The sequence below is a fragment of the Armigeres subalbatus genome, unplaced genomic scaffold (genome assembly GCF_024139115.2).
Source record: "Armigeres subalbatus isolate Guangzhou_Male unplaced genomic scaffold, GZ_Asu_2 Contig1858, whole genome shotgun sequence".
In the NCBI taxonomy this organism is placed as follows: domain Eukaryota; kingdom Metazoa; phylum Arthropoda; class Insecta; order Diptera; family Culicidae; genus Armigeres; species Armigeres subalbatus.
In genome coordinates, this window is record NW_026942681.1 from 16,655 (window position 1) to 33,915 (window position 17,261).

General features: G+C 37.1%; 1 protein-coding gene across 1 annotated transcript; it reads left to right on the top strand.

Annotated features, from left to right (window-relative positions):
• Nucleotides 1-293: 293 nt before the first annotated feature.
• On the top strand, nucleotides 294-15,939 carry LOC134203457 (CDP-diacylglycerol--inositol 3-phosphatidyltransferase-like; the record flags this gene model as incomplete). Its single annotated transcript, XM_062678336.1, has 6 exons — nucleotides 294-336; nucleotides 1,010-1,144; nucleotides 12,658-12,811; nucleotides 12,877-13,040; nucleotides 13,143-13,309; nucleotides 15,550-15,939. Coding segments are annotated over 6 exons (1,053 nt in total), but the record flags the coding sequence as incomplete, so codon positions are not given.
• Nucleotides 15,940-17,261: the final 1,322 nt, after the last annotated feature.

Sequence of the window (17,261 nt, forward strand, 5' to 3'; positions counted from 1 at the left end):
CACAGAAATCATCACCGCGTCCTTCAGCACAAATTCGACTGGCTGGCCCACTGTTTGCCGTCATGTCACAATAAAGAGCGAACGAGAAGGTGCGAATTTATTTGTCTCGTCGGGCTCACCAACTCAAATCAAACACAGTTCTGATTCGGAGTTGAAGTGCAGCGAAGGTAGAAAGCGATTACAGCGCAACATTTCCCACAGAAAGTATTTCCTGCGGTTGAAAACCGAAAGTTTGTCTGTAATTTTTCCGCAGTTAGGACGCCGCTAAGGGTTAACTGCTTGCATCATCAATCCACGGAAAGGAGAATATTTTTGTCTTCGTGCCGAATCTGATTGGTAAGTGACTTTTTCTTCGATTCATCTCCAATTAATGTTGAGTCCTTTCTTCGCCCTTGCATTTGATTTCCTTCGGTTTGGTTCGGTGGGTGGGTGGGTGGTTTGGTCTAAGGATGGGTGGAGCCGAGTGGCGAATACATATTTCCCATCTCATCGGAACGGAATAGCAACAACAAACTGAGTACAGTTTGTAGAGTGGTTCAGAAGTGCCTTGCTAATGAATGTAGGTGTATTTTGTTTTTCGTCTGTCTATCTAATTTACAAGTCTTAATTAAGAAATATATTAAGTAAATCTTAAATGATGCCTTTATGTCAAATCTGTTCCTCTATAAACATGCTCCTATTTCGATCATATCGCTGCAGAAAATGAAAAAATGTGATCCACGTGCGTACACAAGTTCAAAATTTCTGCATAACAATAAGAACTATAATATTTGGCGAAAATAAGAGATTTTTGTAAAGCTAATAAAAAGGCGAATAAACGTTATAATATTCGCATCGCATATCTATTTAAACAAACTAAGCGCATTTGAACGATATGAACCACTCTTGCGATGACGATTGTACTGCTGTGAGGGAAGATATTGATTTTCTGTACGACTGCGGCGTCATACGGAATCTGGAATATTGTTTATTTATGTTTCAATTCGGCCAATTTTCCTCTCCTTTGCAGGCTATGCCCGGATCGTGCTGGCGATCGTTTCATTCTACTACATGCCTACCAACTACGTGATCGCCGGCTGGTGCTACATCGTGAGCGTCGTACTTGATGCCCTCGATGGACATGCTGCCAGACATTTCAATCAATGTAAGTGTTTGAAGGACAACGTTGCATGCGAACGCCAAACCAATTGATTAATTTAATTAAAGGATAAACGGAGAAATAGTGAAAGCTTAGAAGTTGCATAACGTCGAAGGGGACTAATGCGGTTTTGCTATCTTCAGGAATTAAAGTGCTTATCTCTCTGATAAAGCACAATACTTCGTAATGGTTCGAGATAAGCAGTTCGATTTTATAAAATTCTTGATTATTAACAGTTTTGGGTAGCATCGATCACATTTTTCACAGTAAAACTTAATATTTTAAAGGAGAATTTCGTTCTTACGACACTTGAAAGGTGCGATGAAAGAGGTCGACATAAGCAGGTTCCACCTGCTCGCATGCATAGGGTAATTTACAATATTTTTTGATCTCGTATGCATGTTCAACTACCTCTAATAGAAAATATTATTAGGTCATTGGAATTGGAAGAGTTAGATTTAGAATGGGATAACAGTTTTCTCAATCTTGGCTGATATTCATGTTGTTATTTCAAATCGAACTCGCAACTAGTGATGGGCAAAACTGTTCATTCAGATGAGCGGCTCTGAAGCAAGTGTTCACTTAAATGAGCTGACTTATTTTAACGGCTTGTTAGTTCATTCAAAAAACTATGAAGCCCCGGTGGTTTGACGAAACATCATTCAAATTATCGGAGTTCATTTTTAATGTGAACTTCTAGTGACTTCTTGATATGCAACTCATTTCTAGTGGACTGTTTTTTTCTCCGGTGTTAGTCGGATAAGTCGCTTATTACAAATTTGTGCCATTTTCTCACGCATGACCTTGAAGTACCTGTAATACAAAAATCTTTTCAAGACCAACTGATGTAACCTCGGATAAATTGTTTTTACCTGCTCTCACCATAACAAAGGGATTGCTAACTTTCGGAAGTGGTCTTAAGTAACCAAAAGATCCTTTAAGTACGTTTTTCGCTTAAGCAGCTCAGTAGAAGTTGATTAAGCGAAAAACGAGCAATGGGTAATATTTTCAACATAACCGCGAGTAGACGTAGGACTTGTATAAACGTAACATATTTACATTTAACTTTTAACTTTTGGGTCTATTAGTCTGATTATAGGTATTGATATTGGAAACGACAACTTCCATGCTGTGAAGAATTATACAATTTGTTTATTCAAAACCTCTGGAAATAAAACTAATAATTAAATACATAATAAGAATTGCTTTGTTTCTAACTATTAAGCCCCTACTCAAGCAAGTGTAGGGCATTTATAGATCTCTCATTGATGATAGTATTTGAAGTTAAAACAATTCTATTTATAAAATTTTCAGACTTAGGCAAAATTTGCTATTTTGGGGAACTGTCCCGTTTCCAAACAAAGAAATGCAATACCAATTTCCAAATTGCTTCTTTTTACTACCATGCGTGCTTACCGATGAAAAAAATCACAACAATAAGAAACAAGTCAAGGAGCAGTGACCCTACTATAATAGAGGAGATACTGCTAATACATCAACGAAAAATTATATAATGTTTGATTCCAAACTCCATGTCTACGTCAAGTTTAATGATACAATTTCTCAGAAAATAAAAACAAAGTATAAGATAAAGTTTATTTAAATATTCTTCTGCAAATTATTTTTTGCGGACTTTTTTAAAACATGTAATTCAGCAAAATTTTCTAATTTAAAGTGGATATTAACACTATTGCTGATTGTGATTGCTAATACCTTCTGCAAATAAATGAAAGTAATTATTTTAATTAAATTTTTATTTTCATCAGTGTAGTTGATTTTTTATATGAAATCAGAAATGTTTTAATGTACATGTCGTTTAGTACCAAGCATATGGTCAGTCATATGACATGGCTCGTACTCATCCTGGGATCATTTGAATTATGAAACCAATCACCTGAGCAGACCAAATCTCTCTAATTTTATTCTTCTTCAACCACCACCGAACTCCGAGCGATGCGATGGGCGATTGCATCCATCGCAACCGACACCATCGCACGCGACCATCATCAAGCACAGGATGACAAAAAAATTCGCCCACTTCTTTCATGCATATTCGCAGACCCACCGGCAGTTCTACCGCTGCACGGTGGAGTAGCTAGAACAAATGGCTGGCCAAAAACCCTTTCTCGTTTTTCGAACTTTTGCATAGTATTATATTTTTAGAATATTCTTCAATATTATCTCCATTATGTGTCATTGAAATTTTTACGTTTGTTCCTTATTATTATTAATGACAACCTTTTCAAAATCATGTTAATTTGATGGTTTTAGCGTGCCGTAAGACAAAGATCAGTTACCACTGCTGACTAATCTTAACAAACACATATAATGTTAGGTTTATAGTACACAAACATCATTTATAGACTGCCCTAGGACCTCCATGAGTTGGAATATGAATTATATTTAACATTAAGATATTATTTCATAAACATAAATAACATGGAGTTTTTGACATTTTTAACAAACTTCATTATTAAAAAGTAGAAGTACTCCCTCGTATTCCGCTACGAGATTGTACACACATGAAAATATAGGCTTTCATCTTTCCATTGCGGGTTAAAGATCATCCGGCACTCGTCCGCAAACGAATTTGCGAGTAACTTCAAAATAGGTTGTTTTCATATTTTCCGCCATTGTTTTCAACAGTATATAGGGTAAATCACTACTTGGGCCTATTGACTTGGTTCCCAGCTCACTGCACAGAAAACTAATGATTTATACTGTTTGGAAGCCGTAGGTTTATTATTGATAATTTTTAAAAGTCTCCCATTTATTTTTCACAATACTCAATATTTTCCAATCACTTGTTTTACTCTAATTGATCCAATTGTAGAAAATAAAAATGTAGATTTCAAAATTTCGCTCTCGATGCCACACCACTGAGCCGGAGTGATTCTTTCCACTTTTACAAAACGGTATCATCAAATAAACACCTACCTGAAAATCCTCACAGTGCTCGATACAATCATCGCTTGAAGCTGTTAATCACCACACCATAATTCTAAACACACTTACTTCAATTATTCTTATTTGTTCGTTTCACTAGAACTTATTTAAACATATTAGAATACATTTTAAAACGTATTCTCAAACCGAACAAAAATTCACCTCGGCCCAAGAACCTCTAGCCACACCAATTGTGTTGTTAAAAAGCCAGGATTATGAAAATAATCCTTCATCTTTATTAGGAAAACTGTCTAATACGTTGAGGCTGTCATATTATATATAATTATCTCCATTTTAAAAGGTGAAAACATATTGTTTTTAAGTATTTGGAAAAATTTGAATGAGTAAATATATCTTCTCAACCAAATAAAAATGATTATGAATAATACCATCTGGCATCTTGTTGTCGTGGAACGTGCATATTTTTGTTTACGTCGCATTTTCTACCGTCCTGAGAGAGAATGAGAGTAAAATGTTGAGTGATTGAGTGAAATTTTTGCTTAGGCCGGGAACTGGTTTTTGTATGCCGGAATGGGAATCCTTTATGACCGAAATGAGTGCTGTACCTCGTTACTTTAAATGAAATAAAAGCTGTTTTGAACGATATTTAGCACATGAATAGCTATTTTTAAGCAGAAGTGAACCTCAATGCAGTATTATACAGCCCACAAAATTCAGGAGAAGTTTCTTCCTGTCAAAACTATCAATTAAATAAAGCAGTCGTAATGCATGTTAGGCCAGGGAATGGGGTAAGAAACCCTAGGCAGAAAAATTCCGCAGATAGCTTTTTCTGGTTTTCGAGGCATTTGACACATAGAAATGATTGAATACAACAGTAACATACTCTGTTTTTATGCATTCGTTCATTTGGTAGGCTCAAATGCTGTAGAGCGTTACGGAGCCGATTAAAAAAAAACTTTTTAATACAATTTTGTAACCTAACCCTCAAATAATAATGTTAGTTTGGGGCATCTGCTACTCATTTAAATCTCTACAAAGCATAGCGAATGCTCTATTATCTTTCATCTCCTTCCCACTAACCAATCTTATGAAAAATCTAAATATCATTAGTATTGAATTTGGCGATTGCATTGACAACAGATATGTAAAACTCGATATAACTTACATACATAATAGTTGATATTATGTAGACAAGCTGAAGCAAAGAAATAATATAGGGTAGGGGATAAAGCGGGCAAGTGCCACTTCAAGCTAAATAGAAACAATTCGAATAAGCAGTCTACTTGGTCTTAAGTGAAGTAACCATATGAGGCAACCTTGTACATAGGACCAAAACAGGAAATAGAAAGAAAACATTTCCTCTCCAAAATAATCAATCCTATGTTATTGTAAGATGAACATGTTTAAGGTCACTCCTGACAGAATCCATGTTTCAAAGTGCTCCTCGCGTTTTCAGGGCACCACTCGATATGAGGCGGCGGACAACTGTAATTTTTGTTGATTCAGCTTTGCTGCGTCAGCATGCGTGAAAAATAAAATGACAGTTGTGCGTTGCTTCCGTATCGAGTGGTATGCCCCGAAAACGCGAGCACTTTGAAACTTGGATTCTGTCAGAAATGACCTTAAGCAAAAAGTTTATGAACGAGGGTGCAAAACAATAGCCAGACTTTTGTTTAATCAATTTCAAATTTTACGATGCAACTGATGTTATGCGTAAGTAATCAGTGTTGATTGTACGTTCTAGGTAGCTTTCGCTGCTAAAATATAATAAACTTGTGAAATGGGAATCTAATATTTTTGAATCGATTAATGTTTACCTTTCTGTAATAGGCCCTTATCAAATGCTACGCGAGATTTTTCATTTTCCACGTTTCCCACGTGAATTAAGGACAAAAGTGTGTGAAAACATGAACTGTCATGGAGCTGTCGCTTCTGTATCAGTTTATAATTTCATTTTGAACATATCAAGAAAGGTCATTTTCTCACTGGTAGGTGAATTTGCACCTGTAAAAATGTTCGAAAATCGATTATTACTATGTTTTTGCATCATAAATGCAAAACCTACCGAAAAACGCCGAAATATAATTTTGGCCATGATTTTGGTCAAGTTACCCCTTAGTGCCCTGGTGATCAGATGCTGTCGCTGTGTAGGTAAACACAGCGAATGAACGAACGAAACGAAAATGCGCGAGCTAAAAGCACGTCAATACGCGCTGCTGTCACAAATTGTAATGACTCGCCCGCGGCAGGCACTGCTTCTTTTATACACAAAGAAAATCTTCCGACGGACCCGAAGGCCCTGACATACCGCATTCTGATGTCCGTGTTAGGAATGCACAGGATTCGTTACATATGAAAATTTTGCTGGCTTTGACAAGAATTGAAAATTTCAATAGCTTATCGTTAATAATCTTAAGTTTCAGTGAAATAGGCAAAATGCTGGAGAGTGTCGGAGTCGATTGATATATAAATCTTAAAATCCATCGAAAGATAAAGGCACTAGGGAAGATCCATTAATTACGTAACGCAAATATTGGACATTTTCAACCCCCTCCCTCATAAATCACACTTTTTGTATGAAACATTTGAACTTTTTTATGGATCGTCACACTTTGCTCAACCCCCCTCCCTCCACTAAGCGTTACGTAATTTGTGGACGCTCCTAGTAGCGTTCAAAATCTTCCTTCCAGCGGTAACGCTCTCGATTTCCAAAATCTAAATGACACCCAGTATAGTAAAGAAAGACGTAAGTCCAACGTCAAAACGTACTCTTAAAGCAACTTTTGGTTACTTGGGGCGTACCTAGCGCCTTTGATTATGGCAGCAACTGGGTCATAATATGATCTCGAAGCTTACTGATCTGTTCGTCAAACTCCTCCCATACAGACAACTAAGCTTCGACAGAAACTGTTTCTTAACTTTTTTTTTTTTTGACCTTTCCTATTCGAACAATCTATTCTTTATTTTCAATTGACCTTCGATTCTTTGTCGATTCTTTGGCTTATTTAGCCATATTTTTTAAGCCTCTAACTATTTTAAAAATCGAAAACAAAACCGGAAAAAGTGCTGCACGTGTGAACCGGCCTGAAAAATTAACCCGATGTTTATTCAACGTCGAGCAAAGGTTAGGCCAATCTTGACAGCATTTTTTGATTTGTTTTTTTAAATTTTAAACATATTTGGAGGCGTCCAAAATATGGGTTCTTTTGGGAAAGTTGACCTTAAATAAAATAAAGAATCGATTGAGCGAATAAAAGTTTTTGACGGGAAAGGTCAATTATCGATTGATACTTGCTGAAACACTTTAATAAAGAGTAAAAAAATTGATACTTGCTGTTATTTGCTGTCAGCTCCAAATCCCAGTTTTAAAAAATCGAGGATCTAGAAATCAGCCATCTCTACTCACAACTCCTCATTCCGTCTCCCTAGAGACGAGTTAACTCAAGGGCTACCACAAATAGCATAATGCTATTTGGGATACCGAGTTGAATAGCGGGGCCAAATATTTGGCATGACGATCGTTTGGCATAGTAAAGAAAAAAAATAGTCAATGATTTTAGGGCCATTTGGCATAACGACCATACAGCTTATGACCATTTAGTGTAAAAATTAAAATAATTATAAAAACTCTAGGCAGAAGCTCGCTTTACAAGAGTCATCTGTCTTATTGCCTTATTCTGGGCATATGCGTGTTTTAGAAGTGATTTTCTTTTTCGCATAATTCAGGTAAATTCATGATTGAAATGAAGAAACAATGTACTAATTTGCCTTTATTCCTTAAAATGCGATTTAAAAAAATCTAATGCATGCTTAGAATGAACGAATGATCTACTCATAAGAATTCTTCTAAGCAAATGCGTTATAAACGTTATAAACAGAAATTGTGTGCTTTAAAAGATGGAATCATCTGCTCAATTGTCTCATTCCGATCCTATGCGTAGAAAAGAAATCATATAAGCTTCGACTTTTTCCGGACGAATGTGTTCTTTTGAAGAATGGGTCTAGTCTTCTGTCTTTTTCCGGAAAAAGCCGTACTTTTGAAGAAGGGGCCATCTACTCTTTTGCCTCATTCCGGGCAAATGCATGCTTTTAAAGAAGGAGTTATCTACACTACAATCCACACTATTTTATTGGCAAAAATCCATAGATTTTAGTTATGATGGATTTTAGCGCAATAATTTGATTTATGTGTGGATCCATATCGATTATATTAGGGTGGTGCTATTGCAAAATCTATAATCGCGACACATATACTTTATATAGTTATTTTTAGCAGTGTACTCTTCTGCATTTTTTCCGAGAAAATGCATATCTTTAAAGAAGAAATCATCTACTCTTATGCCTTATTCCGGGCAAATGAGTAATTTTGAAGAAGGAATCTTTTCAAGACTTCTGCTCTTTTGCCTTTTTCCGGTCAAATGCATACTTAAAGAAGAAGTCATCTACTTTTTTGCCTTTTTCCGGGCGAATGCGTATATTTAAAAAAGAGGTCTTTTACTTTTTTTGGTTTATTCCGAGCAAATGCGTGCTTTTAAATAAGGAGTCATGTACTCTTTCGCCTTACTTACATACTTCGGTCCGGTGTTGAACTTAATCTAGAATTTAAAAACACATAAATAAAGAATAAAAAACACACTTTGGAAAATGGAAATCATTTATTCATACAATTCACTTTTTTGTCGAATGGTCGTTAAGTCAAACGGCCCATTGTATTTGATTCGATTTTTCAACGATTATGCCAAATGGTCATTAATGCCAAAGTACCCAACAGATTATGCAGATTATGATCTTTGACTTTGACGAACTCATTTTCTAAGTGAAGTTCAGGAACAACTAAATTGTGGACTCGGAATCAAACGATAAACGAAACTAAATAAACTTTAAGAAAATTATTTTGAGCTTTTGGTGGAATGTCTTCACTTGTCCTAAGACGAGTTTGTATAATCCCATTTAATTACCACTTAATTGTACCTTGACAGACACGTATTTCGACCTCAACAGTAAGGCCCGTCTTCAGTGTCTCATGCTTGACTCGAGGTCGAAAAATACGTGTCTGTCAAGGTACAATTAAGTGGTGGAATTAAATGGGATTGTACAAACTTGTCTTATGAAAAGTAAATACACCCAGGTTTTTTTACACGGTTGGAATTCATCAATTTCTCGGCTAACCTGAACTTTCACAGCTTTTTAAATACCCCCTGAATTTTCTTTGATTTTTTGTGAATTTTTTCGTGGGGTTACCTCATTGCTTCATTGACGCTGAAGGTCTTAAACGATCAAACAAACCGTGTAAAAAAAACCTGGGTGTAAACTTGATTAAACACGTCTGTACAAGGGAAAAGAAAGATTTAAAAAAGAGTAACATCTTTCATAATAGCAGGGCTGGTAGCGATGAATGCCGTTCAAAATAGTGACTTTAGTGACCAACGATGACGAAAAAAGTGACCAAATAGTGACTTTCAATTGCAGAAAAAGTGACCAAATAGTGACTTTTTTATGAAGTTGGGTAAATAGCTACAAGTTGCATTAGCATTGTTACGGTATAATTCTCATTGCAAATTAATGTTTTATTTTTGAAAGCCTTATCTAGAATGCTATCAGAAATCAAGGAAAGACAAAACAAGGAAGAGTTCAGTGACACTCTCATTAGTACCACGGAGTTGGATATTGAGGATGGTATTCGTTGGATCAGCCAGAAGCTAGGAATGTGACCATGGTACCTCATGTTAAGTAACATGCCACGAGAAGGTATCTACCCGGCGTCATGGGAACGGGTAGTAAGTTACAACATTATGTTGATAATTACAACAACATTATTGTATAGAATGATATGAAATAGTCTAATTGATTCTTAGACGATGAAATTTTTGGACTCACAAAACTTATAAATCTTTTGACCATTTGTTTGAAAAATAAAAAGTTATTAAAATAATGAAGAGATTTTAAATGTACGATTTGATCCGTTATTAAACTATGGTTGAATTACAAATTTAAATGAAGCTTTTGAGATTTTGAGCTTGACGTGCCATTCCGAGGAAAATTTTGAAAATCCAATAAAACCATGGTCTCTAGAAATCCATAAATTTAAATAAACTTTAATTTCAAAATGTGTATTTTTTCAATGCTCTTTGCATTCATCTAGCAGTGAAACACGTGAAGTATTACCACTAGCGGGGTCAGTTATTGATATTTGATATAGCTGCCTTTGTGCACTACAGCGTGCTTGCGACGAGTGGTGCCCACATCTTCTTCCAGCAATCTTCAAGAGTAAAATCTGCTGTGTGCTGTGTGTATGATCTTTCTTATGTTAATATTCATTCTTTGATTACTACTTACTCAATTTTCCGAAAAGATGTACTTTGTTTATTTACTTCGACTATATAAATTTGCCATCGGATAATATTAAAGTTTCCGGATAATGGAGATTTGGAGTCAAATGAAGCGGATCCAATATATACGGGATTCAATCGCTTTATTTGTTAATACTTTTGTCGGGGGTGACATCAGGTCTGGGTCTGGGTGTGAAAATGGGTCAACGCCCTCACCGACAATGTGGAAATCTGATAACAAAATCGTGTAAAAAGGTATCATATAATTAAGTTTTCTTGTCCTCAAAAACTTTAAATCTCTTCTACAAGCATTCTACATATGTAGTTGGAACAGTGACCCATTCTCACCCCCATTTGACCCATTGTCACCCCCGGCGGCGGTAACATTTTACATCCCAAAAATGCGTATGCTTCTTATGTATCGGTGTGTTCATCCAACTCTCACTCATCCTTGAATACGAAACATAATTTATGTGATTATTTTTTATTTTTTGCAAATTTCTACTAAGGACTGTATCGAAAATAAGTTAACCACTTTCAAAGTGTTGCTACTCAGGAACACATGGAGGTATTGGTTTGTTTTACCCTTCATTCGACGTATTCATATGATAAGTTTCAAATCAGAATTTGATTTTTTGTTCAAAATTTGTTGTTTCCGATGTATCTCAAATTGAAAGTGATATGGAAATTTGAGTTTTGGACACATGACTCCGTAAGAAGGGCATCGAGATGGATAATTTGACCAAACATTTCGCTATCCACCCCCAAAATTAAAAATTCATGGTCAACAAGCTTGTTAACCTGTCGGAAAAAGGAAGAAAATCAAAATCAAGTGACCGGAATTTGGACCAGAAAGTAATCATGTTTTAAAATGAGGCAATTTTACCAGGAAGAAAAACACTTGAATAAATTTTGGAACATGGCAATATTTATTCAGTATTATATTTTTTCATAAAACTTAACAAACAAAATTAACATAGGGGAACGGTTCGGCACTTCATCTCATAGCTCCTATTTCCATCCTATTAAAACAAAGCACTGGAAAGGAATTTGGTTTGTTTCTCATTTTGTGATTTTTTCACCAGTGAGCACGCGTGTTAGCAAAAAAGAAGCGACGAGATTGGTTCAGTATTTCTTTGTTTTGCGATGAGATGAATATATGTACAGTGAGATGGAAAACGGAACAGTTCCCCTATATTGCTAGACAAATTTTAATAATTTTTTAAAATTCATCCGATTTTATTCGAATAAAATAATGTAGATAACTTATTTTCGATACAGTCCTTATATTAAAATAAAAATAAGTCATGACTGCGTGAGGATGTATGAAATGTTTGTTGTGGAGCTTATTAAGGAAACTCCAATCTTTTCAACACTGACAATTTCATTCCTTGGACGGGTTTGGGACCCAATCGAAAGTTTTATTTTGTGAAACATATTATGCATAGTAAGAATGGCAAGAAAAAGCTTGCAATCAATATCATGATTAAAGATTAGCTGAAAACGGTTTCTAATTGAATCATGTTTAAAAACGTTTTACTTACCCTCTTTATTGATACCTTTATTGATTTTTTTCATGGAAATTATTATAATCCAAGAAAAACACGATTATACGTGAACATTTTTTCATGCACATTTGCGATTAATCTACATTATGGTGATGTTTTGACAGGCAGCATTGCTTACAAGTTGTTTCAAAAATCATATGGCAAATTAGTATTACTATTTGAGAGAACAAAACGAAAAAAATAAAATACCTGCTTACTTCCTGGGAAAATGTGACGTTGAGAAAAATCAAATCTGATTGTCATGTGATAAAACTGAGGCTGTCCACTATCTTGTCGCCGGAGGGTATTAACGCTCACCAACAGACGTGGTTCTGGTTCCAATATTCCTCAATTCTGTACTCTATACTCGATGTCAGCCTTTCGTACTTTAACAAATTCCATTCGTGAAGAAAAAGATCATAGTTGACATGAATCGGAAATAACCTCACGATTTTCAGAAACATGGAATTAATATAATAATAGTAGGCACAAATGATTTTTATTTCGAACTTCATTCCAAGGCAATGCAAAAATAGTGACTTTAGTGACCATTTTCCGAAAAATAGTGACTTTAGTGACTTTTGGATGCAAATAGTGACTTTTTAGTGACTTGACTCAAAATAGTGACCAAGTCACTAAAAGTCACTCGCTACCAGGCCTTTAATAGTACTAGACAGCTCATCGAAATCTGTTTTATTATTCAAGATAATCAAAAATACTTTCTCTCTGTTTTTAGCGACAAAGTTCGGCGCCATGCTCGACCAGTTGACCGACCGTTGCGGAACAATGGGTTTGTTGGTAACCCTCAGCTACTTCTACCCGAAGTACATGTTCTGGTTCCAGATGTCGATGGCTATCGATGTTGCCTGTCACTGGTTCTATCTGCACACGTATGTTTTGCGATGGATTAGACCTCCCTTCGGTTGGTTTCAACGAATCTTTATTTGTTTTATAGGACTGTTCTGCAGGGTAAAACATCGCACAAGTTCATTGATATGTCTGGTAATCCAATTATGCGAGTGTACTACACCAACCGAACTGTTCTCGGCTTCATGTGCTTGTTTAACGAATTGTTCTATGCGGCTTTGTACCTGTTGCATTTCACACCGGGACCAATTAGTAAGTATCTGGCTTGTATCACATTAGGATTCATGATTATCTTACTGTGCAGTACTGGATCATTATATCTACGTCTATTTGTCATTTTTTCCATGTCCGCAGTCTTCGGTATCTCTTCGTTCAAATTGCTGGCGATGTTCTCTGCCCCGGTGGCTATCGTCAAAACAGCCATTTCTGTGATCCATGGATACGTTGCCAGCATGAATATCGGCGTGATCGATGTGGCCGAACGCGAAGCTCAGCGGGAACGGAAGCCGCCAAAAGCCACAGTAAGGTGACATTCTGTGCGCACCGCGCACTGTGAATACAATTGATGGTTCGTATTATGCTACTACGTCCCTATCGACGGTACTTCTTCCTCCTCAGTGTCAATCCATTGGAATTAAACCATCGTATCTATATCTAGTTTGTATCTGAATATAGTTGGGCGAAGAATATTCGTTAAAGGGCAGATGAATTAGGTATCTTTTTATGGGTTCATTGTTGTAGTAGCAAATGTAGTTGTAAATTATCGAATTTGTGAAACAGGTTCATTTAGTCGCTAAGATTGACTATCACAAACAGAATCCCATATACCAAATGTATAGTAAACTAATGACAATTCAGTATCTTTTTGATTTAACGTGGAAATGTCTCGCCATTTTGATATTGATCTAAGCAGTCGTACAATTGTCATTGATATTCGAGTGTGAAATATTTTATAGTGGATTGAGCTTAGTAGGCTCCATTCCAAATTAATTGCCCAAAACCAGAAAATTTAAATTCATCAAAACCTATCAGAAAGAAAAATCTAATCGTATTTTATATTAAAAATGGTGTACCGTAGAAAACAATGCACACATGAGTACTCAGCTTTATCATTCCACATATAGAGGAAAAATCGGAGAGGTGGTTAATAATAGAACATGTTGAAACAGTATCCCGTGCAATACATCCTTAAAGACAAGCCTCCCGGAATCCAAAACTAAATTTACACGCGTTTTCAAGGGCATACCACTAAATACTAATAACTACTAAATACGGAAGCAACACACAACTCTATCGATTTCATTATTTCATGCAAGCTGCGACGCAACAAAGCTGAAATAAAAAGATAACAGTTGTTCGTATTGAGTGGTGTGCTTTTGAACACACGAGTGAATTTAGTTGTGAATTCCGGAAGGTTCGTCCTTAACTGTAAAATTATAAAAAAAACACGTGAGACTATTGAGAATGTTCGAGGAAGGTTATGCCAGTTGAAAAAGAAAGATTTTCACAATAGTATCCATTTATAAACCTGATGTCCGTGCGCTGTCCGCGATATAAATAGGGACACAATCTGAAACATTGCAGAGTAGTTTTGTGAGTAAATCGATGTTGCACGTAACTTATTTTCCACCATACAAGTGTGGATAGAAACAAAACAAAAATGAGAAGTAATTAATTAGTTATTTCATTAGGAAATGTGTAGAGAAATTCTAATTGTCTATAATTGCCATTTTGTATATTTCCAGAAAGTGTTGGTAGTCGGTAGATGCATAAAAATACAACAACGGTGTACAATTAAGTTCGCCAAGGATGATTCTGGGGTTTTTGAGGTACACAATGTGTCGGTCCAAAATATAATTGTGATTCATTTTTTTGATACAATTGAATAATTTCTCCAGTTGTCTTTGCGAGCAAAGGCGTAGGATTGCCAATACGGTGATGTCGAGTTCGATTCTTGATCCAGTCTAGGATGTTTTCGGGTGGGAAAAATTTTCGATTCCCTGGACATAGTGTATCCATGGTACTTGCCGCACAGGATACATACTTATGCAGTGGCGGGAATAGAAAAGCTTTCAATTAATTACTGAGGAAATTGAGCTTGAGCTTGAGCTTGATGACCGCACAATTCGTAGTTGTTTTCAATTAAATACTGAGGAAATGCTGAATAAGTTGAAAAGAAGTGTTCCTGTTCTGGCAACCTTGCCCAGACGGCGTCGCGTCACTACCAACGTTTGACCGATTAAGTAGATTTTAGTTAACAGCTCATATAATGGTGAGAAAATAAAAGCAAGCGAGAACATGCGTCGAAGAGGTAGAGGAGAAAAAGGTAAACAAATGGTCGAATTGAGAATAGTGGACTGATAGCGTATTTATTGCTAGAGTAGTATTGAGGAAGTAGTTCGGAATAAAGATAGTATTAGTGGCTGTAGTGAATTAAATACAGTTTGGTCAGCAGATCACAATAACGCAAACTCTGACAGAGTAAACAGCATAAAAATCAAGTAGGACAAACAGAAACGGTCATAGAGGACTATTCAAACGGACGTCAAAGGAGGAAAACAAACCAAAATTGTGAGTAGAAACTATACAAAAAATGCTCAATTTTGTGAAACTTCTTAGACAACCCACACTTCTACAGTTTGATCATCCCTTTGGTTGATTTCCAAGAACCGGTTTCGAGTTTCATATCCGACCGTCCGAACGAAATCAAAAATTTTATATCGGATTATTTCGGAATGGCTTCTCTTCTTCGAAAAACCAGCAATGTTTGTTGTGCTCAATGTCGGAGTCGATGTCGGGGGATGTGAATTTGATCCAATGTGGCAAATGTAGGCAGTGGGTTCATTTCTCCTGTGCTGACGTAGATCTGGAGGTTGTGTATGTTACCGCTAATGCTCAGCTGTTGAAGGTTCCGGACTCAAGAAATAAAACGCGAGTTGGCAAGAAGACCAGCCAAAAGAGTGATGGAGGGTCCGATCAGGCAGTTGGTTCCGATGTAGATCCGACTGAGAAGCATTTGAATGAGGAACAACTCGCCAAGGAGAAGGCCTTTGCAAAGCAGATGAAGGCGCGGAAGAAACTACTCGCCGAAGCAGGAACAGCTGAGGCAAGAATGGGAGATGCGAGAAGTGGAGCTCCAGGCACATTGTGAGATGAAAAAGCAGCATTTGAAGTCAGGGCAAGGAATGTTGGACGCTCAACTTGCTGCGGATTTTTTTTGAAGAATCGATATGCGATCCGAAAGTAATTCTGCTGCAGCTTTCATTCATTTATCTAGCTTACATCTAAGCTGATAACACTGAATCAACAATTGACCGCCACAGTACACGGTCCGAGGCCGCATCTCTCCATCCTCGAATGCACCCCACGCTCGTCAAGTCGTTCTGTACCTGGTCAGCAGACCTCGCTCACTGCGCTGCACGCCGTCTCGTACCTGCCGGATCGGAAGCGAAAACCATCTATGCAGGGTTGCTGTCCGGCATTCTTGCAACATGCGCTGCCCATCGTACCCTTCCGGCTTTAGCTACCTTCTGGATACTGGGTTCGCCGTAGAGCTGGGCGAGCTCGTGGTTCATTCTTCGCCGCCACACACCATCTTCTTGCACACCGCCAAAGATGGTCCTAAACACCCGTCTCTCGAATACTCCGAGTGCTTGCAAGTCCTCTCCGAGCATTGTCCATGTTTCATGTCCGTAGAGCAGCGGTTCTAAACCTGGGGTACATGTACCCCTGGGGGTACCTTCGCCGAACCTAGGGGGTACCTCGAACGAAATGCTTAATGGCGGATGAATTACAATTTGAATCAAAACTTATTGATAAAATTTTAATAATTTTGTATTTTATTTTTATTTTTAAACTTTGTCTTGTACATAATATGCATGGCGATCAGTAGATCATGGCCTATTGAATCCTGACCTCCACAACCAGTACAATGGATAAAGGGTTGTGAGACAAAAACATCAAAAAGGCAAAACCTCGAATGAACAAATTTTAAAAATCTTCTATGAAATCAACCAGGCTAAAACAGAATGTAATCTAGAGTCTACAAATTTGAAAACCTCCATTTGGGAGACATGAAAACTTTTTCCCATAAAGCTCAGTTGCTTCGTTGCAAGAGAATTGGAAGAATCCTTCTACGCTTCTCGGAAGCCGCCTTCCAAGCAGCTCGGAAGCCTCCTTTCAAGTGACCCGGAAGCCGCATTTTAAGAGGTTCGAAAACTTTCTTTTAAGTGGCCCGGAAGCCAAGCTTTTTTCTATAATTTGTGTTTCTGCTTTTTCTTTCAAAAGGCTTGATGCCTTCTTTCAAAAGGCTCGAAGCCTTCCGGAATCCTTTTCATAAAATGGCTCGTAAGCTATTTCAAGAAGCTCGAAGCCTCCTTTCAAGAGGCCCTGGAAGCCTTCTTTCAAGAGGCCTGGAAGCCTCCTTTTCAGAGGCTCAGAAGCTTCCTTTAAGAGGCGCAGAAGCCACCTTTC